This window comes from Sus scrofa, chromosome 1 (genome assembly GCF_054392235.1).
Source record: "Sus scrofa isolate SSC_HxYL_T2T_F1_AM1 chromosome 1, Sscrofa_HxYL_maternal_Yorkshire_Landrace_v2.0, whole genome shotgun sequence".
In the NCBI taxonomy this organism is placed as follows: domain Eukaryota; kingdom Metazoa; phylum Chordata; class Mammalia; order Artiodactyla; family Suidae; genus Sus; species Sus scrofa.
Window position 1 is genome coordinate 16,492,501 of NC_139383.1, and position 22,289 is coordinate 16,514,789.

Genomic DNA, 22,289 nt, shown 5'->3' on the forward strand with positions numbered 1-22,289 from the left:
TTTTTTTAAAAAAAGGTGACTTGGCATTCCGAGGTGGTGCATCAGGTTAAGGATCTAGCATTGTCACTTCTGTGCCTTGGGTTGCCGTGGTGGCACAGATTCGATCCCTGGCCCAGGAACTTCCACATATGAGAGGGTGCCCCCCTCCCCAAAAGTGTGATTTTCACTGAAAGCATGTTACCACCTGCACTTTGGTGTTTGAGAAGAATGTTAATTCTTACTGCCAACTCTCACCAGCATTTTCTTGCCTGGCAGACTCACAAATGCCCGCACGTACTCACAAATACAAGAGTACGTTTTGTAGGCAAATTTAGCAAAGGAGTGAGTAGAAGGCCTTCAGTCTGGGGAAAACCACCTGATAATCTCACATCCTTTTAATGGCCTTGGCAAGTGTTTCATTTGAATGTGTCCTCATCTGGGGGTGGAAGGGGATTTTTTGGTTTGAATTGTTGTTGTTTACGTTTTTAAACTGTTAAAAACCTCAACAGGATCTGGTGTATTCTGGAGAATAGAATGAGAGAGCTCAGGTTCACAGTGGGGAGTTTCCCTCAGGCCCCTTCCCACTACCGCTAGGGGGCGGGCTCCCAGCCTGGGGCGCCAACCTGCTTCTGAGCCTCTGAATAGACTCTGACCAACACTGGCCTTGGGTTCCTCCCTAAATCTGCACCCATTTCTCCTTTCCCTCTCCCAGAGGCCACCTCCTTTCTCTCTCTGAGCTGAGCTGGGGAGCGACCTCTTGGTAAAAGGGCTATAAATTCCAGGTTCAGAGTGTTTGCCGTTTAACCCCAAGTAAGAAACAGAGTCAATCCGAGTTGTGACTTTGCATTTGACACCTCCAAGAAATCATGGCTTATCTGTCTTTTCCTTTTGTCCCACCTCAGTCTTCATAGGACTGTTTTGTTTTGTGAGCTAGTGGCTAATTCCTGCAGAGACTTAGAGCAATAGTTAGTGATACAGGGAAGTTCAGATTAGATTGTCAGTTACTGTAAATGACTATCTGCTAACAGGTAACAGCAGGTGGCTGCCCCAGACATTCTTGTCAAGTAGGCAACATTTGCCTCAGGCACCAACCCATTTCCCTTACTACCTCTGTTTATTTGAAACCTACTAGTCCTGTTTTTTTTTTTTTTTTTTTTTCCCCCAGGGCCTGGTGCTCAGCCTGCTGCCTGATAAACTGGTTCTCCATGACTTAATAAGCAATAAGGTCTCTGCACCAGCTCAGAGCATTTTAATAGCTGGTCATTTTTGCTCCGAAGGAGCTGCGGTCTGGATCTCAGGAACAGAGACTGGAGAGAGGGCAGGAAGAAATGGGAGAAGTGGAGACAGGGAGGAAGAGTTTGCAGCCCAATAGAGCAGGCGGCTCTGAGATCTGCTGTGAGATCAGCGAATTGGGCACATTGCTTTGCTTCCGTTTCCTCAAGGGTAAAATGGGACCAAGGTCACTTCCTCAAGGGCTCCTTGCAATGGTGACATTAGGCACATGAGGAGTTCCCATTGTGGCTCAGGGGTAACGAACCCACTCGTATAAAACAACTAGTATCCATGAGGCTGGGGTTCGATCCCTGGCCCCGCTCAGTGCATTAAGGATCCGGTGTTGCCATGAGCTGTGGTGTAGGTTGCAGATGCCGCTCGGATCCTTCCGATCCTGTGTTGCTGTGGCTGTGGCTCTGGTGCAGGCTGGCAGCTGTAACTCCCATTCAACCTCTAGCCTGGGAAGTTCCATATGCCATGGGTGCTGCCCTAAAAAAAAAAGAAGCATAAACAAAACAAAACAACAACAAAATTAGACATGTGTGGCCAGGTACTCAGGTTTCTCTCTATAAAATGAGCTTCAGGAAGCTAGGGGGAGATCCGCTTCATTCACTGCTCTCCTGGCCCCCAGCAGAGCGCCCTGCTGATTGAGGTGTTTGCACCCTGATGCTGATAGAGTTGGGGAGGAGCCCGGAGGAGGCTTGCTTACATCCCTCTGTATGCAGGGCCTGGGCTCCCAGGGTGAGCTGAGCTTTATTGCCTGACAGAGCTCTTCCAGCTCCTAGAGACAGACTCCCACGTGGTGAGGAGGTGGCCTCTTCCTGTAGCATCAGTCCTGCCAGGACTTTCTGTGGCCAGAACTAGGGCAGCCATGATGGAGGTTCGTAAAACAAAACAAAACAACAAAAACAAAACATGGCAAAGACTGAGCAACAGACAATCTTCACATTTCAAGAGACCAGAAGTCTCATGAGGAGAAGCTGGGGTAGGGTGTGTGCCAAAAGTGGATGTGAGTGGAAATCCTCCATTCCAGAAAGACCAGCTGAGGGGTCTGGGGTCAGTTCTCGACCTCCCCGTGCCTGGAATTCAAGCTGGAAGAGAGGGCACTTCTTAGGGACAGAGGGAAGGTGTTGCTGCCCCCGCGTGAGATGGGCAGATACACACTCCCACCATCTTCCCAGGGCCTTCTTGGTACTTACCTGTCTCCTGGTCGGGGTGGGGGGGGCGGCGGGGGGAGTCTGCCATCGTGGAGTCCTGTTGTCATGCTGGCTTTTGCTGCATGAAGTTGATGGTGGCATCATTCCTCAGCTCTTTTCCTGAACTCCTGAACCTCCAGTCCCCTCCCCTCCACCTGCCCCCAGCCAGGGCCGCTGCAGGCTGTGATCTGGTCCAGAGTCACTGCAGCTGGTCGCCTTGTGTTTATCTTTGCCTCCTCACAAGGCTTGGGTTTTGTTCACTGTTGCCCCAAATCACACGCCTATCAAAGGCATCAGAGATGGAAAGTTGGCTTTTGAACAGTTAGAAACAGATACGTAGTCACAGAAAAGAGCGAAAAGAAATTGTAGAAGAATCGTGGCAGTGATGTGTTTACTTGAGAACTGTCGGGGGACAGACTTTGCTGCAGCCAAGAGATACATGTGTTCGGGGGAGGGGTGTGGGTGTCGTCAAAGCGTCACATTGCTGCACTGTGCATAGCAGGCAGACCTTATTTTCTGTGGTAGATGTAATCTCTGCACCACCTTTTAGGCAGCTGGGAGGAGCAGACTTGGCACTTGCTGGTTCATCATGTTCAGCATCTTCTGTCTTCTGGACAACTCAGCCTCGTGTTTCCTCTCCCTCCCCCTGCTCTTCTCCCAGTCGGCACCTGGGGGCTTTGAGGCCTGGTGTGGGCTGGGGGAGGGGTCCAGGACCCTCCCTGGGCTCTGCTGCAGAGAGGCTGGGCTGGCCCCGCTTCTGGAATGGTCAACAGAGGGTCGTGTGTTCCCCTCGGCCTTCTGGGGAGCCATGCTGGCTTAAAGGGCTACCCCCCTGGTGGGGGCCTCGGTGTCCATTTCCAGGCCTCCCACAGTCCTCCAGGCCTGGAGAGGCAAGGGATCCAGGGCTATTACTTCTGGTTCACCTGTCGGCTGCTTTCCTCCAAGGCAACCCTGCAGCCCAGTGAAACTAGGAATTCCCAGAGAGGCTTCCAACCTGCCCGGACTGTGCTGAAAGACAGGCCTTCAGCCTCTCCTCACACCCACCTCCGTGTTTCTAGCCCTCCCCAAGGTGGGGGGGGGGCAGCTCAGCAGGTGGGGCAGGTGTGGGGGTGCAGGGTAAGGACCTATTAATGGCCTCCTCATTCTTCCTCCATCTCCTTTCTTTTTTCAACTTCTGCAGGGACGGAAGGGACTAGCTTTCCACTTCCTCTTCCTTTTTACCACAGGCAGCGCCATTGATATTTGCTCCTTACTGTTTGCATAAGATTCACAGCCCAGCCTCTATGGCCAAAGGGCTGTTTTCTCTAAGCTGGAGATCTAGGGGGTGAGGCCTCGTTCCTGACATGGTTGCTGGAGCTATAGGAGTGTAGAATTCACTTGTATCTCCACGAAGCCCGGTTTTTATTTTTTTATAAAATTAAAAAAAATTTTTTTCTTTAGGGCCGCACCTGCGGCATATCGAAGTTCCCAGGCTAGGAGTTGAATCGGAACTACAGCTGCTGGCCTATGCCGCAGCCACAGCAACATGGAATCTGAGCCATGTCTGCGACCACACCATGGGTCACAGCAATGCCAAATCTTTAACCCGCTGAGCAAGGCCAGGGAGCAAACCCACATCCTCATGGATGCTAGTTGGGTTCTTAACCTGCTGAGCCACAATGGGAAATCCAAAAATTTTTTTATTGTAGTTGCTTTACAATATTCTGTCATTTTCTGGTATACAGCAAAGTGACCCAGTTATACATATATATATATATACATTCTTTTTCTTTCTTTCCTTTTTTTTTTTGTCTTTTTTTTAGGGCCACACCTGCGGCATATGGAGGTAGGGGTCTAATTGGAGCTGTTGCTGCCGGCCTACACCAGAGCCACAGCAACACCAGATCTGAACCACGTCTGTGACCTACACCACAGCTCACCAAAACGCCGGATCCTTAACCCGCTGAGCAAAGCCGGGGATCCAACCCGAAACCTCATGGTTCCTAGTCGGATTCGTTTCCGCTGCGCCACGACAGGAACTCCCACACATTCTTTTTCTTGTGTTATCTCCGGTCATGTTCTCTCACAAGTGACTGGTTATAGTTCCCTGTGTTTTACAGCAGCACAGAGCCCGGCGTCTAATACCATTAGTGTTTCCAAGACTCCCCTTTTCTCTTTACAAACCTGGACCTACCCTAACCCCCTCTGAGAAAACAGCCAAGAAAGCACAAATGTGAAAATGTGAGGTGTTAGTCTTGCCTGGAAAGGGTATGAGAGTTTTGGTAACCCTTGGCTCACTAAGCATCTAACCCCCCCACCCCCCGGCATACACTTCTCTGCTCCACATGCTCCAGCCACACTGTCCCTTTTCTGGTCCCTAGACATGGAAGCCTTTTCTGCGTCAGGGTCCTTCTAGCCAACCCTTCCCTCCGCCTGGGCTCTGCCTCCTCCAGCTGCTCACAAGACCCATTTCTTCTCAGTCATCCATTCCTTCAACATGGTTTCATTAAACCCTTACCAGTTATCTGGCACCACCATGCTAAGCGCTGAAGATTCAACAGGTAGCAAAAGAAACCTATGATCTGGAAATGGGGGGAGACCCAGTTCATCCCAGGGGCGAGGGTGCGTGTCCAATAAGTGCCAGGAAGGAGGGCGGTGCTCCAAGGACAAGTGCTGGGAATCTGATGGGTGTAGAGGCCAGCAGATGCTTTTCCTGAGGAGGTGAAGATGAAGCTGGGATCTGAAGGAGCAGTGGACTGGGCCCAGGGGGGAACAAGTAGTGTGTGCAAAGGCCCTGTGGTGAGCATGGCGGGGGGTGCATGATCAGGACAAAGGGCTGAAGGAATGCGGGCGGCTGGGGTGAAATTTGTGAGCAGAGTGTGATCCACTCTTAAGGCCAGGCTGCCTCCCATCCACGGCTGTGTCCCTTTGAGTCTGTACTCTCAGTGTCTCAAATCTCTGCACCTGTCTCCCTCTCCAGCAAGTAGCCGTTGACCTCCAATGACTAAGTCTGAGGGATGTCAGATTTCACTGGTCCCTGGGAGCAGCGTTCGGCTGCCTCCTTCCCGTGGCTTCCACGGTGCAGCCTCTTCTGCTTTACCCCCTTCTTCTCTGGTAGATGCATTTTGTCTCTTTTGTATGATTGTCCTCCTCTACTCCACCAGCTGCTGAGTTCCAGGGTTCCTCCCGGTCCAGCCCTCAGCCGCTCACTCTCTCTCTGGACAATCAGGCAATTCTCTCCACGCCATGGCTCCAACTGTTGCTTAAACGGATGACTCACACATTTTCTTGCCCAGAACTCACTTCTGAAGCCTAGCTGTTTATTTAACATTTCCACTTAGAGGTCCCAGAGCTCCTCCAACCCCACTCATGACCTTTTTCTCTAACTGCTGTCCTCCTCCAGAACCCCCTGTCTCAGGGAGCCTGCTGCCCCCTTATTCACGCCAGAGATCTAGAAGCCTCCTCAACACCTTTTTCTCTATCAGCCCTGTGCTCAACCCATCACCACGTTCTGGAGATTTTTACCTTCTAGTATCTCTCAAGTTCACAAACTCTTCTCTCGTACACACCACCACCAGCCCGCTCCACGTCACTCTTGCTTTGGTGACTAAACATCTTCTTAGAGGTGTCCCTCCTCCACTCTTGCTCCCTTCCAACTTAGTCCTCTGTGCTGCCAGGTTGAGCTTTCCTGAAACAGACATCCGATCAGATGAGATCACACAGACCCTCAAGTCTTAAAATCCATCTCCCTCCTCTTAGGAGCAGGAAAAATCCTTTAATAAGGCATGCAGGTCCCTGCCTGGGCTTGAACCGCCTCTCGCACTACTCTTTCCCGCTTGCCTCCATCGACTGATGCTTCAGTGGAAGTTGTGGGGCACACTGACCCTACTTACTTGGACTTGGGAGGCCCCATAACACATAGACAACCCTCTCTTGAGCCTTATCAGCTTCAGATAATAAGAAGATGTTGTCCATTTTTTTTTTTTTCCCCAGGGCTGCAACTGCAGCATATGGAGGTTCCCAGGCTAGGGGCTGAATCAGAGCTGTAGCTGCCGCTTTACACCACAGCCATGGCAATACCAGATCTGAGCCGCGTCTTCGACCTACACCGCAGCTCACGGCCACTCTGGATCCTTTACCCACTGAGTGAGGCCAGGGATTGAACTTGCATCCTCATGGATACTAGTCAGGTTCGTAGCCCACTGAGCCACAGCGGGGACTCCCTGAAGAAGATCTTGTCTATTAATCCTTGGAATGTATTGCCCTTGGAGCCCGACAGCCTCTGCTTGTTATCAAAAGTTACGTGGTTCCAGTTAAGGGATATATTTTGTGTAAAGAATGTCTATTTTCAGAATGCAGATTTGCCTAATTCCTTTTGATCATGAGACTATGATCTAGGCTCTGCCAGAAAAACAATCACTCTTTAGGAACTCTTCCTGTTTCTCTACAGATTTCTTTGTTTTCTCATTGTAGCCACGGAAATAAAGAAGCCTTCTCTTGCCGGGGAATCCAGCTGGCTGTAGACTGGTTCAGGGACAGAGGACACACCTACATCAAAGTTTTTGTGCCTTCCTGGAGGAAAGACCCACCGAGATCTGATACCCCGATCAGAGGTATGCTGGAGCAGATACCTGCTCAGGAGCTACCATGTGCCTTTCCTTGGCAGTAATCCTGGGACAGTTACAGTCAATTATCTACTTACTAATTGTTTGATGTGGCCTGTTTTCCTCACTGGACTATTTATTTTTTATTTTTTTAATTTTTTGTCTTTCTTTTCTTAGGGCCAAACGTGCAGCATATGGAAGTTCCCAGGCTAGGGGTCAAATTGGAGCTGCAACTGCCGGCCTATACCACAGCCACAGCCATGCCAGATCCAATCCGCGTCTGTGACCTACACCACAGCTCACGGCAACGCCAGATCCTTAAACCCACTGATCGAGGCTAGGGATCAAACCCATGTCCTCATGGTTACTAGTCGGATTCCTTTCCACTGAGCCATGATGGGAACTTCTTCCTCACTGGACTATAAGCTCCAAGAAAGCACTGACTATGAATGGTCCTTGCCAGAGCCCATGCCCTGAGCATAGTAGCTGGCCTACGGTAGGTCCTCAATAAATAAATAGCTGGTGATAGATAAACGAACTAAGTATTTAATCTTTTAGTACAAATGATTAAGTTCCCAAAATAATTGTGTCTTACAATTTTTATCACTCTGTAGAAAGACTGGGTCTGCATCCCATCCCTCAAGGAATATAGAAACTGAAAGAGACATTCATTGGGTCCAGTGATGTTTATTGACTGGAAGAGCTGGTCCAATCTCTTCATTATTAAAAACAATAACAACAACACAGGCAACTGAGACCCAGGACTTTTTTTATTTTTAAATCTTACATCAATGAGGAATATCGTAAGCTACAAAGAACAGGTGTTTTATTTGTTTTATTTATTTTTTGTCTTTTTAGGGCCGCATCTGCAGCAAATGGAAGTTCCCAGACTAGGGATTGAATCAGAGCTGCAGCTGCTGGCCTACACCACAGCCACGGCAATGCAGGATCCTTGACCCACTGAGGGAGGCCAGGGGTTGAATCCATGTCCTCAAGGATGCTAGTCAGGTTCATTACCACTGAGCCATGATGGGAACTCCAGAACCGGTGTTTTAAATAAACGGGTTTGTGCTTGTTTGTTTGGTTTTCCTGTAAGAAGAAGCACATGCTGAGCCATTGCTGGTGTTTCAGCCGAGTCAGTGATGGTGGGGCTAGCCTCTTGGGGATGCAGGGATGTTTCATTGACTTTTTCTTCCAGCCTTTTGGCCCAAAGTTTTTGGTTTTATTTTCAGTTCTGTCAATGGTTACCAGTCGCTTCTCTTCTTTTTCTGATTTCCTCTACTTATTAAATAAAACACTATTCTTATTTTATGCATACAGTATCTTCTTGACTATTTCTATACTAAAATGGAAAAAAGAGACAGAACTTTTTTTTAAAAAAAATTCTTTTAAGTTCCACGAATCATATTTAGTTTTTCTGGGGTCAGTTCTCTCTCTCTTTTTTTTTTTTCATCTCTATCCCTCTTTGTGCTGTTAGGTCTTCTTCTCAAAAGTCTGATGATTCTTTGCTTGTCAGTGTTTACTGGTGAATAAAGACCCTGACTGGTTAAGTACATATCTGTGCAATTTCCATAGGTTTTCTCTCCTGATATTTGGATCTTTCCCTAAAAGGCAGGTCTGACCATTGGTGTTGACCAGCAGATTTTGCTTCAGTGCACCCCGCAGGCAGACAGCTGGGTACCTCTGCCCACCACATATTCTAAAGGATGCTGGTTTTCCTTTAGGAGGTCAAAGGCCACATGGGGACCTCCTCCTTTCTAGTTCTAGCTTCACTTCCCTTATAGTGAGGGAGGCAGGAAAGGATGGTTGCAACTGCCCCAGAGTAGCCCCTCAGTTAATCACCTGACTTGTGCCGACTTGCCACTCCCACTGAGGCACGCGGGACTTTTCAGGGAAAATGGCTCCACCCCCACATCAGCATCTGTGCACATTCTGGGTGTGGTTCCTCTGCACTGTCCAACTCGTATGATCCCACCTGCTTTCTGACTTCCCAAGATGCGTAAAAACCCTGGGTTTGCTGCAACCCCCAGCCTTTATTTTTTATTTATTTTTTCGCTGCCCCTTGGGAGTTGTGGGGCCAGGGATCAGATCCGAGCTGCAGCAGCTGTGGCAACACTTCTTCCTTTAATCCGCCATGCCAGGCCAGGGATCAAACCTGTGACATGGCACTCCAGAGACACCGCTGATCCCATTGCGCCACAGCAGGAACTCCCTTCAAGCCCATTTTTAATGTAATTATGGATCCACTCATCCTTATATATATTTCTTTACGCCCTCCCAATGGGATTATGAGGAGGGGAGATAAATATTTGTGTTCATCGTGAGCTGGTTTTCCCAAATTATTCTTTATGCACTGAACATGGAGAGTGGTGGCTTTCGACAGTTGTGTAATATTTAAATATAGTTCGGATAAAGAGTAGGGAAATCATTTGGGGTAGGGAAGACAAACCACAACAAGTACAGAGAGACAGGGAAAGATTCATAAATTTGATTACATTAAAATAAAAGCTTCTGTTCGTTAGCAGAAACCACCAAAACAAGAAAATGAAGACAAGCCTCAAACTGGGAGAGGCTATACATCCTGTATCCCTGATGAAGGCTCATTGTCCAGAATCTATAGAGAACGTCTCCAAATCAATAAGACCAAGACAAAGGACCAATAGCAAAATGTGCTCAAGGCAGGAATAGGCCTTTGACAGAAAACACAAAGGGCTGTTAACCATACAAAGAGATGCTCAATTGTATTAGTAATCAGAGAAGGGCAAAATAAAATCACAAGAGGCCACTATACACATGCCAGGCTGGGAAAAATTCCAAAACCTGCCAATGCCAAGTGCTGGCAAAGTCACCTTAGATGCTGTGTTGGGTAGTAACTTGATATAACCACTTTGGAAAACAGTTCAGCATTATCTTGTCAAGTCCCTTTCCCTGCGACTTGGCAAGAGCACTTCCTGAGCCAGACCCTAGAGGAACCCTTGCCCTTCTGTACCAGGAGACTTCTGTGCAAAACCTCTGCGCCAAACCTCAGCCACACAATATCCAATGAAGAAACAAGTTGCCTAAGAATATGTACAACGGAGTTCCCGTCGTGGCGCAGTGGTTAACGAATCCGACTAGGAACCATGAGGTTGCAGGTTCGGTCCCTGCCCTTGCTCAGTGGGTTAAGGATCCGGCGTTGCCGTGAGCTGTGGTGTAGGTTGCAGATGCGGCTCGGATCCCGTGTTGCTGTGGCTGTGGCGTAGGCCAAGAAATAGCAAAAAGACAAAAAAAAAAAAAAAAAAAAGAATATGTACAAGATGATTCCACTTGTGTAAAATCTGGAGGTTCATAATCACATTGGAAATAGTCTTTTTTTTTTTTTTTTTTTTAGCTTTTTAGGGCCACACCTGTGGCATATGGAGCTTCCCAGGCTAGGGGTCCAGTCGGAGCTACAGCTGCCGGCCTACACCACAGCCACAGCAACGTCAGATCCGAGCCGAGTCTTCAGCCTACGGCAACATCGGATCCTTAACCCACTGGTCGAGGCCAGAGATTGAACCCGCAACCTCATGGTTCCTAGTCGGGTTCGTTTCTGCTATGCCACGATGGGAACTCTGGAAATAGTCCTTTTGAAGGGTACACACATATGCTTTGCAAAAAATGAAAGCAAGGAATTACAAGCACAAAATTTCTAAAAACTGGGTTATCTTAAGAGCGAGTGGAGGGAGATGCAAGCTTTGAGGGACAATGGGGACCTCAAAGCACGGGCAGTGTTCTATTTCTCAAAGGGAGTTCTGCACACATGGCATCTAGTTAATTATAATTTTTAGTTGAAGGATAATTGACTTACAATATGGTATTAGTTTCAGGCATACCACATACTGATCTGACCTTTTTTATACGTCACAAAATGATCGTCGTGCACACACGACCTTTTAAAACGTGATTCTTGGGAGTTCTCTTGTGATGCCTTGGGTTAAGAATCCGGTGTTGTCATTGCAGTGGCTTGGGTCGCTGCTGTGTTGAGGCTTCAGTCCCTGGCCCTGGAACTTCCACATGCCATGGGCATTGCCAAAAAAAAAAACACCAAAAAAACCCAAAATATAAAAAGTGATTCTCTGTACCATACATGTATTGTGTACTTTTTCAAAGTCTGGGAACCATGCCATATAGGAAAGGACACAGACCGGGTGGGGGGAGAAACAACTTGGGAAGGATACACTAGTTAGTACCAGTTTACCTTTGGGGTAACTTAGGTGGAGGAGGGATTTCTTTTGTGTGTCTCCAGAGGCAAAACTAAGATCAAAGAGTAGACCTGCCAGAGATGCAGATTTTAGCTCCTGTTAAGAGGCGTTGTAATGGCTGCACCAAGCTAAACATGCTCCCTCCTCCCAGCCTTCGAGGGGAGGGGGGTGGGGAGGAGGGGAGAGGCCCCCCACCCCAGGCACTGGTCCAGTCTCCTCACTTGCTGTGAGGCAGGGGCAGGAGTCATTTTCCTCATTTTATAAATGCAAAACCTGGCGTGCAGAGATGGGTGAAGAACTTGAGAACTGGAGCCAAGGCCAGAATCCAGGCTGCAGGTTCCTAACTCCAGCCTCTCCCTGTGACATTCTTGTGTCCCTCAGAGCTGTCAGTTGTGGGCTGCTGCATCCTGATGGTGTCCCAGCAGACTCCTGTGTCATGTGGGACAATCCCAGATGGATGTGGGGTTCCTAGTAATTCCTAAGGTAGTGCCAGGGGTCTAGTCAAAATAGGGACCTTTTGCGAGTTCTGTTGTGGCTCAGCAGTAACGAACCTGATTAGCATCCATGAGGACACGGGTTCAATCCCTTGGCCTCGCTCAGTAGGTTAAGGAGCTTCTGTGTTGCTGTGAGCTGTGGTGTAGGTGGCAGATGCTGCTCAGATCCCGTGTTGCTGTAGCTGTGGCGTAGGCAGGCGGTGGCAGCTTCAATTCTACCTCTAGCCTGGGAACTTCCCATATGCCTCAGGTGCAGCCCTAAAAAGACGAAAAAAAAGGGGGTGTCTTCCTCCAGTGGAAGGCCTCTGTGTCTGCTGTGTTAGGGGCATCGTGGAAGGTAACCAACCTCAGGACAGGAGTTGTGGCTGCACTCTTCCTTCCAAAGTGTGTCTCCCTGGCTGGGTACCATCCTCTGGACTCCTGTCATGACACAGGCAGAGCCCACTTGACCTTAGGCTGCTGGCAAATTCCTCTGGAGACCTCCCTGCTCTTCATCTGACTGCCTGGGCCTGGGGGGTTGGGGTTGGGGTGAGGCGGTCGGGGACGTGGGGGGGGATGTGTGAGGTGGGGCCGGGGATGTGGTGGGGATCAGAGAGGAGCCTTGAGCTGCTGCCCTGCCCCGGATCTTAGGACGGTTCTGGGGGTGGGGAGTCCACTGGAGAAGGCGCTCTCCATGCGGTCCTGCCCTGTGGTCCCCAGAGCAGCACGTGCTGGAGGAGCTGGAGAGGCAGGCGGTGCTGGTGTACACGCCGTCCCGCAAGGTGAGCGGCAAGCGGGTGGTCTGCTACGACGACCGCTACATCGTGAAGGTGGCCTACGACCAGGACGGGGTCATCGTCTCCAATGACAACTACCGCGACCTGCAGAGCGAGAACCCCGAGTGGAAGTGGTTCATCGAGCAGAGGCTGCTCATGTTCTCCTTCGTCAACGACCGGTAGGTGGCGCCCACGCCGGGTCCTGGAACCTGGCACTGAGGGGAGGGGGTCGGGGGTCAGGGCAAGCGGGTGACACAGAAGCCAGGCCACCTAGTCCGGTTCCAGCGGGGCTTAGTCACAGGTTGTAAAGATCTTGCAGCCGACCCTGTCTTAATACTGCTTGGTTGACATTTTCAAGAGAATCTGATGGGTTTCCTCGGGTCAGGTCCACCCTGGAGCCACCAGCTGCAGTGGGGGGAGGGCAATGTCAGGGTCACAAGGCAGAGACCCCTTAGCAGGGGCTGGGGGAGGGCCCCTAGGCAGTGCTGAGGTGAGGAGGGCGAGATCACTGGTCCAGTGCACACATCCTCAGGCACGCTGAGGGCAATGGCCAGGAGCCTGGCGAGGTGAGTGTGGGTCACAGCGTGGCACAAGGTGGGAGGGCATGGTGAGCTGGGACATCACTCCCATTCCAATTTCTGTTCCAGTTCTGGGCTCTCTCACTGGGTTTTAGGAACGCGGTTTGGGACAAGGTCCCCAACTCTGTGAGGGCAGGGACCATGTGTCTTTTATCTGCCACAGCCACAGCCAGCCTGGGCATCATGGGCAGCCAGTGACAAGATGTAGATGAGTGAGTGTCAAAGGTGGCAGCTCTGGGGAAGGGAAGATGGGCAGAGAGAGGCCACATGGCCGCTGTATCAGGCCCCCTGCACCTCCTGACCCTGGAGCCCTGGGGGGGATAAGTGTGTGTGGTGGAAAGAGCTGGGGCTTTGAAAGCGTGGGAGATGTTTCAAACTGAGGTTCTGCCATTTACTGGCTGACTGTGGGGGAAAAACGCCCCCCCTCTCTGGGCTGGATGTTTGTCACCTTGAATCAACCATCCTTGTGTTACCGGCACAGTTTCCTCCATCCCTGTCTCACTGTAACCAAGCATTGGAACGGTGGATGTTTTACAAATTTATTAAAGTGAAAGTACATTTTCAGAGAGGGAGAGAGGACTCACGTGCGCACAGGTTAAGAAAAGAGGGCCTGGGAATTCCTGTCCTGGTGCAGTGGAAACCAGTCTGACTAGGAACCATGAGGTTGTGGGTTTGATCCCTGGCCTTGCTCAGTGGGGTAAGGATCCAGCGTTGCCATGAACTGTGGTGTAGGTTGCAGACGTGGTTCGGATCTGGCGTTGCTGTGGCTGTGGTGTAGGCCGGCAGCTGCAGCCCTAATTGGACCCCTAGCCTGGGAACTTCCATGTGCCTCTGGTGAAGCCCTGAAAAAAGCAAAAGCAAAAAAAACCCCACAAAAAACAAGAAAACAAAACAGGGCCTGACTTACTCTGCACAGTCTTTATACCCCACAGTGGGACCTGAGTGGAGACCCAATTTGATCTTCTGATTGGTCTTGGGCAGGACACCTTATTTGCATGGGGAACAGGTTAGATGGTGGCCAGGTGAGGAACAGGTGCCATTTCTTCTCTAGCAGGGAGTGAGCAGCCCAGGCGGGTCACATTGGGCAGAATGGCCATTACAGAGACATGGCCAGAGGCTCTGGGGCTCTGGGGAGGGGACTTGAAGCCTGTAACACTTGGCTCAGTCACCCTTAACCTCTGAGATGATCCCGAGGACCAGAGAGCAGTTTAGCCCATAGTGGTAGCAGTTACCCTCAGGCCAGGCCAGGACCTGTCCCTCCAGGAGGTCCTGCTGCCCCCACTGCCTACGGCCACAGAGGCAGAGGTCCCCTCCTAAGCCCCAGGGCAGATGGTTACAGCGACTACCCTGCAGCAGCCCCCAAGTCCCTTCCACACTCACAGGGCTGGCGCTCCCTCTCTCTGGCTCAGGCCTGGAGGAATCTGGCAAATCTGGACAGCATGGGATCCAGAAAATCCTTACTGAGGTCTGTGGGATCATGGCTGCCTCTGGCCTGGCGACAGCTTGGGGCCCAGGCCAAGTGCTTTTGACAACTTGGCCTCTGCTCAGGGCCTGCTCGAAGGTCCCCGGCTGCCAGAGGGCAGAGCCTGCCGCCTGCCTGAGGGCGAGGACACCCGCCGCAAGCCCTGGGCACGTCCATAGGGCCCTCTTGGCCCAGCTCCCAGCTGTGAGGCCCGAGAAAGAGCAGGAGGTGAAGCCTTTGGGAACTTTTAATAACTGCGCTGGGTGGCTCCCCAGATTCTTGGTCTGGGCCCAACTCTGAGAAGCCGGCTGTGTAGCTGGGATCTGAGCCACGGAAAGCTACCCTGGACCCGGGATGGCCCAGCTTGGGGCTGGCCTGGTGGATGCAGTCTGCAAGGGCGACCCCAGCATGACCCTCGACTCTTAGGGGGAAACCAGCCCATAAAAACAGGCCCCCAAATAGAATCCACAACCCCTCTAGTGGGACCTTTGCGTGACAGGGAAGTGCCTCCTGGGAACAAAAGTATTCATATAAAAAAGTGGATTGTGCTAAACGCGAGGGTTTTCCTTCTGAGGAATGTTGTTTTCCCCTTTGAGCCCTGGGACATTCCCTTCCTCCTTAGACTTAATGCAGAAGGAAAGGGGCTGGCCCAGGCTGGGTGCGACAGGGACTGACGTGGCAGGGGTCCGGCAGCCCGGGGATGCTGAGACCAAACGCAGGGCCCTGCCCCCATCCCATCCCCCTCCCCGGTTTGGCAGAGGGGGCAGATCTTGCACTGAGGCTGCCTGTGTGGTCGCACCTGTGTGCAGCCTGCACCTGGGACCCATTTCCTCCCTGACCCGTCAACCAGTATTTCAAACTCTGTTAATTTTTATTCCCCACCTGATAGGCCCAGAGCTGTGGGGCAATGTAGGAGAAATGGCGCTCAGGGGACGAGAGAGGCTGTTGGTGGCCCCCAGGGGTCTCTAGCTTTCTGTTGAGGACATTGGAAGGCAGCTTAGAGGGGCTTTCAGACTAGGACCCAGGGGAGCCCTAGTGCAATGATGCTTCTGCTTTAGTGGATAAAAGTCACCTGGGAAGTTATTAAAATGCAGATTCCTGACCAACTTGAGGTTCTGCATTTTGCAAGGCATTCCTAAGTGATTCTGGCGCTTGAACCTCAGCGGGAGGAACACTTGGAGGAGGCCCAGGGGCTGCTGTCCTGGGGTCTGTCCATGCTGTGCTCTGTACTGGTTCTGTGTGGAGGAAGGGTTGTGTTGTTGTAACACGCTGTGACAACCCCCGGGTGGGAGAAAGAGCTCTGGACGGAGAGATCAGACCAAGGCCATGCCTCCCCAGCCCTGCCTACTCCCAGCTCCGTGCCAGTGGTGCGTTCCTGAGGGTCTTGCATTCACCCCCCTGTGCTTGTTCTCCAGGTTCATGCCTCCTGATGACCCTCTGGGCCGTCGGGGCCCCACCCTGAACAACTTCCTGAGCAGGAAGCCAAAGCCCCCAGAGCCGTCCTGGCAGCACTGCCCCTACGGTGGGTAGTGTCCCATGCCTTGTGGGCCCTGTTCAGGTCAGAAGCCCTGGCTGGGGGTGGGGGTGGTCAGCAGCCTGAGTTCTAGTCTAGGTGCTGCCTTTCATCAGCTGTGTGACTCTGGGGAGGTAACAACCTCTCTGGACAGCAGTTTCTCGACAGGGTGATTGTAACGAGGAACTGCCGGTCTGGACCCCTGTTGCATGAGAAGGTTTGTGTGGGCTGGATGCAGGAGTCACACAGGGCAAAGCCATGTTGGGGGAGCTGGGGTGCCATGTGCACACCCAAGCTCTGCTTTCTCAGTCCCTTCCCCTGGCACCTTGTGCCCATATCCTGTCCCACAGTCCCTCCACCTGCCTTCCCAACCCTTATGGACTTTGAGTGGTGCTGTCCATTAAGAGTTAAAGATCATTCTATCCCAGAACCCTCCAGGGACACCAGCCTCCTAGCCAGCTCTTTCACTAGCTTGCTTTGGCAAGTTATTCAATGTCCCCAGGCCCTGTTTTTCATGCTCATAGAAGTTTAAGAAGCCCTAGGCAATATTCAAAGTCATTTCTTCACACACACTTTCTCGGGCAGCCCATCCAGGGCCCTTCCACTCTCAGAAGGGCCCTGGTTTGGATGATAAATGATTTGATCACCTCCTTCTCTGTATGACCAGGGCGATAGTTAGCAAGAGGGATGTGGACCATCAGGGAAACTGAGTCAGCACTGGGGGTGCAATCCTACGCCTTGAGCATCCACTCAAGGGGAAGTGGGCGCTGAAGGTCACTGCATGGAGATTCCTGGCCACGGGACCTCCCAGAGGACACCCACCCTGGCCTGGTTAGGTAACACAGGGGCACTGTGTCCAGTGCCCTGTACCAGGAGAAGTAGGGTGCCGCACCCTCGTCCCTCCTGTCTTTGTCGCAGGGCCCTTCCCCCCCACCTGTTCGGCCCCAAACCTGGTAAGTTTGCAGTAGGCTTGGGGCCTTCCGGGAGGAATCGCCAAGGAGAAAGGCCGCGGGGAGGGCACTGCCCAGACCACATAGGTCCCCTCTCCCCGCCCTCCCCGCACAATGCCTCTCACCCGCGGTCTCACCTGGCGCCCTCTCCCCCTGCCCCATCCAGGCAAGAAATGCACCTATGGCATCAAGTGCAAGTTCTACCACCCAGAGAGGCCGCACCATGCGCAGCTGGCGGTGGCCGACGAGCTCCGCGCGCAAACGCGGGTCTGGCGGAGCGCGGGCGGCGAGCAGGGCGTCTCCTGGGGCGGCCCCATCGCCCGGTCGGGCCCCCGGGAGCCAGGAGCGCGCAGCCTGCCCCCCGCGCGGCCGCTGCCGGACGTGGCGACTCTCGAAGGCAGCTTCTCGGGGCTCGCCCTCAGCGACGACTCGGGGCTCCTCCGGGCGCCCCCTCCTCCCCGGCCGCGCTGTCCCGACTGGAGGGTACCTGGGCTCCCGTCGTCCCAGCCAGCCCCTCCCGGCCCGCGGGGTGGATCGCGCCAAGGCGCCTCGAAGAGCGACCGGTGTCCTCCGCGGCCCGCCGACCCATGGGCCCTCCCTCCCGGGGCCGGCCTGCTCCTGGACCGCTCGTCCTGGGCAGAATCGGGCTGGGACGATACAGCCTTCGGAGGACATTTGGGGTCCGCGGCCCAGGTCCGGGCGGGCGAGGTGGACGCGCGCGCCCAGGCACGCACGGTGCTCTGCAGCATCTTCCCGTCCCACCAGGTGGACAGCGTCATGGCCCTCTTCCCCGCGCTCTCGGATGTCACCAGGCTCATCTTCCTCATCCAGAGATTCCAACGGTCGGGTGAGCCCATGGGCAAACCCTTAGGAGCTAGTCGGGGCCACCGCATGTGATGTCCCAGTCTTGCCTTGTAGCCTGACCTGGCTGCCGTCGGTGGTCCACTCACCTTGTGGACCCTCTTCTTTAAAGATGGCCGGAGAAGCCAGCTTCTTTGTCCTCTGTGGTACCCCTGGTGGCGCTTGGTGACCTTCACTGATGACACAGGGGCTGATGCTGGAGGTCCATGTCCTGCAGAATAAGGTGGGCCACTTCGTGGAGGGAGTGATTTCTCAGGCTCGAAGACTCTATAAGGCCCACTAGGACCCCAAAGGTTTGTCTGGACACTCCCCAGCTGTTTCTGTCCAGCTGCAGCTGGGAGCCAGAGGTGGGTCACAAGATGAATTAGTGGGTCTTCACACCTGAAATCGAATGGAATTGGAAATTACAGAGCACACCCCACACAATCAGGCTAAGTAGGAAGCTTTTCTAGCTACGGGTGTGCCTGTGAATCACGGGTGGTGTCCCCCGTGATGCCTCGCATCTTTTTCAATCAACTTCTTAGCATGGATTCTGCCAGGTCTCTTCCTCACTTTTTTTTTCTTTTTTTTTTTCCTGAAGAGGGCACCCACAATTGTACCTTATTATTTTGGGACCTCAGTCCTGAAGAGGACCTACTCTTTCTAGATACATTGGATTTCCCTCATGGTGTGTTGTTTTGTTTTGTTTCCTTTTGACAAGACAAGCTTTATGTTAGAGCTGCTTTTGTCTCTTGGGTCTGTTTCCTGACATGGAATCCCTGCATTGCTGATTTACAGTTAGAGATGTTTAAACTGCTTCCTTTGAGGACAAGTTTGAGTTTTAGTAAGCTGTAAAGCTATTTTATTTGGTTCGCTGTGATTAAGACACGCACAAAAACAAGTGAAGAAACAGCACATTTCAATGTAATCCCCTTTGGATTTTTTTCCAAAGTCTTGGTATGTCTTTGTGACACAAAACGTGAATGGGATGGGTGCAAGAACTGCTCCAGGCTGCATAGCTGTTACTGTGTTCCAAAAATAAATCACTTTACCCACACATGGACTCTCCATTGTCCAACTGTATATCAGTTTCTCTTGTGTCAACTTTCCCCCCTAGGCTGGTTTCTCACGTTAAATATTGTGGGTGTGAAGGCTGAGGTTATGGCTGCTTTAGTCTGTGTTATTTCCCACTTTGGGTGGCGGGGGTGGGGGGGGTGGCAGGGAGAGGACTGGAATTCAACTTTTCCCCCGAGAAGCAGCAAAGCCCAAGGAGAGGACCTGCCTTTGCTGGATGTTCTGAAGGCTGTTCCCAAGAACACAGGCAGAGTCCCCCTCACTCAGATCTGAGGCTCCCAGGGCTGTATCATGTTTGCTACTTGGTGGAGCTTTCCCAGAGGCCTCTGGAAGGTGGTTTGAGACGCAAGAGCAGAATGCTGCAGGTTGGGCCCTAGAGGCGAGGGAAGCCACTTATGTTGGCATTGTTCCAGATCAAATGAATCTCTGCTCTCAAGATTTTACACAGAGCTCAGAGGAGGAGCAAAGATCTGACTTCCAGCTGGCACGAGGATGGCTCTCTGCCTCTGGGAGAAAAGTCTCCTGTGGGAGGGAAAAGCACAGGAGGGGATGGTGAGTGGAAGAGTCATTGAGGAATGGTGATGGGGAGGGGGCTCTGAGAACTGGAGGAATGAATTGGAATCAGAAATCCCACCATGAGGAGTTCCTGTCATGGCGCAGCAGAAACGAATCTGACTAGGAATCATGAGGTTGTGGCTTCAATTCCTGGCCTGGCTCAGTGGGTTAAGGGTCTGGCGTTGCCATGAGCTGTGGTGTAGGTTGCAGACTCGGCTTGGATCTGGGGTTGCTGTGGCTCTGGCGTGGGCCGACAGCAACAACTCCGATGGGCCTGGGAACTTCCATATGCCTCGGGTGCAGCCTTTAAAAAAAAAAAAAAAAAAAAAAAAAAAAAATTTAAGCAGCTGCAGAAAAATCCTGGGAAGAATTCTGATTGGCCCGACTTGGATCATGTGTCCACCCCAACCAGACACTGAGAGGTCCAGCTGGTCTCAGGCCCACCTCTGGCCAGCATGAGGGCTGCACTGACTGTCAACTCACATGTGAATCCTCATGGTTTGTGAGGAGTTGTTAGGGGTGGTGAGCAGTTCCTTTGAAGAAGTGGGAACAGTGTTCAGGCAGACAGAACAGCTACCTTATGCACAGCAAAGCCAAGCTGCTGACACTGGGTTGTGGTGGAAGAAAGTACAGTGTTCACTGCAGGGCACCAGGCAAGGAGAACGGGTAGCTCGGGCTCAAAAGACCTAAACTCCCAGTGGCTTTCAGGCAGGATTTTTTAAGGCAACATTAGGGGTGAGGGTTTTAGGGTCCATATCAGCTCGTGGGCAGTTTTTTGATTGGTTAGAGGTGAGGTAACAGGTGATGTTTCGAGAATCTCAGTCATCAACTTTCTGGTCCCACCAGTCTATGGTCCACGTGTGTGTGGTTGGCAGTTTTCACCTGGTGGGGCCCTGGCTTCCGTAAAAACAACTTAAAAATGTGAGTCAGAAGCTTATCTGTAACCCTCAAGGAGAAACGAGCAGTCTTGTGATTCTTTTTATGGCTGACTTATTATTTAGGTTATTATTGCTTTTTTGCTTGACCGCTTTTCCTTTGTTTCTGCTTTTCCATTTCTCTAATCATTAACTGCTTGAGTCTGTTGTCTGTTTTTGTTTTTTTTTTTTTTTTTTTTTTTGCTTTTTAGGGTGCCATGTGTGACATATGTAAGTTCCCAGGCTACAGGTTGAATCGGAGCTGCAGCTTCCAGCCTACACCACAGCCACAGCTCACGACAATGCCAGATTCTTGACACACTGAGTGAGGCCAGGATGGAAGCTGCATCCTCATGGCTACTAGTCAGTCTTGTTACCACTGAGCCAAAATGGGAACCCCTTGAGACTGTTCTTTGGAACTCGGGGAAAGCCTAGGAGACCAAAGCTTTTCTATAAGCAAGAAGTGGGGGAAAACAGGAGGTCTGTCCCTGGGGAATTCTCTGTAGGGTCCAGCTGGGTTTCAAGTGCACCAGACCTTAGGATGGCCCCATTCTCCTCCACCCCCCAATGCTGGCCCCACCTGAGATGGGAGCTGTGTGTTTATTCGCTGCTCCCTTCATTGCATCCACAGACAGCTGTCTGTGGGAGGAAGTTGGAAGGGGCTGCTGCTACAGCGCCCGAGGTATCATTGTGTTGATCTTGCTAGTCCTGGGACTGTGGCCAGATGAGCACCTAGGTGGGAGACTGCCAAACCCCTGTGGGGGAGGAAGTGGCTCTTCAGAGTCTAAAGGTGACCTGGTTCCCTTTCAGTCACTTTTGAGCCGATGCCCTCAGGAAGCTCTCTGGATCACGACAGCTCAGCCCAGCATCTGGCAGCCAGGCTGAAAATGAAGGGTCGAAGGTCTGACCCAACTTGGTAATTACTTTAATCTGAATTCCTGAGGAAACAACGTCACCTCTCTGTCCTCATGGAGGAATGACGCACCTATCCCCCTGCCCAGAAACAGGAAGGGTGCTGCGGAACTAAACAGAGGCAGATGGGCACAGCACTCAGAAACCAGCTGGATGCTGTATTTACTGACCCCATGACTGACAGACACCGACCGGCCGGCTGACTGACCATGATTGATGGGTTGACTGACACTGACTGACAGACACTAAGAGGCTGACTAACAGATGCTGACTGACAATGATTGACAGATTGACACCAAGAGACATCAGCACGCTGACTCTGACTAACAGGTTCTGATGACTGACACTGGGTGACTGACTCTGACTAACAGGTTCTGACTGACTGACTGACATCTACTGGTTGACCAGCAGACACTGACGGACACTGACTGGCTGAATGAGAAGATGACAACTGTGGTCAGGGCCTGTAGCTGTGGGGAGTGATGACTCAAATAGGATTGGAAAACCGCAATAGTGTTGATTTTATCTGAAGTCACCTTGCCCTTGTCTTCAAGTGTCTGCTTGATTACGACCAGCCACAGTAAGCCACGAAGAGTTTCACGGCTGCCATTCCTGATGAGGCAGGCTGTGGAGGCATTTTTTTTCTCCAGAGGAAGAATGAGAAGCACAGGATGGAGACAGGACGTCTCTCCTTATGGCAGCGTGTTCTCCAGACGGGCCCCTTTCTCTCTCTCTTTCGGGGGCCAGACATTTCCTGCCTGCTCCACGGTGCTCTGGCTCTGAATGGTCACTGGTGGCTCCTATCCCAGCTCTTTCCTTGTCATTAAGCTGGATGTCCCCAACAAGATGCACACCCTTCCACGGTTGGGATTCTGTCTTTAACCTTGTCTCTCCATCAGCCCAGAGCCCAGGCAGGCAGGGCCAGCAAGGTTATGTTACAGAAACAAAATGGTCCCCACCCCCCAATGAAATCACAGAGTTCATTTCGC

General features: G+C 51.8%; 1 protein-coding gene across 3 annotated transcripts in view; it reads left to right on the top strand.

The window, feature by feature from the left end:
- ZC3H12D (zinc finger CCCH-type containing 12D) overlaps positions 1–18,902 on the top strand; it is a 35,413-nt gene extending 16,511 nt beyond the window's left edge. For all 3 annotated transcript variants that reach the window (XM_003121158.5, XM_005659155.4, XM_013992498.3), the window contains exons 3-6: positions 6,900–7,039; positions 12,447–12,681; positions 15,958–16,064; positions 17,172–18,902. In XM_003121158.5, the coding sequence (XP_003121206.2) occupies positions 6,900–7,039; positions 12,447–12,681; positions 15,958–16,064; positions 17,172–17,902 (1,213 nt within the window). In that variant the 3' untranslated portion in view covers positions 17,903–18,902. The remainder of the gene's footprint in view (positions 1–6,899; positions 7,040–12,446; positions 12,682–15,957; positions 16,065–17,171) is intronic.
- The last annotated feature ends 3,387 nt before the right edge of the window (positions 18,903–22,289 follow it).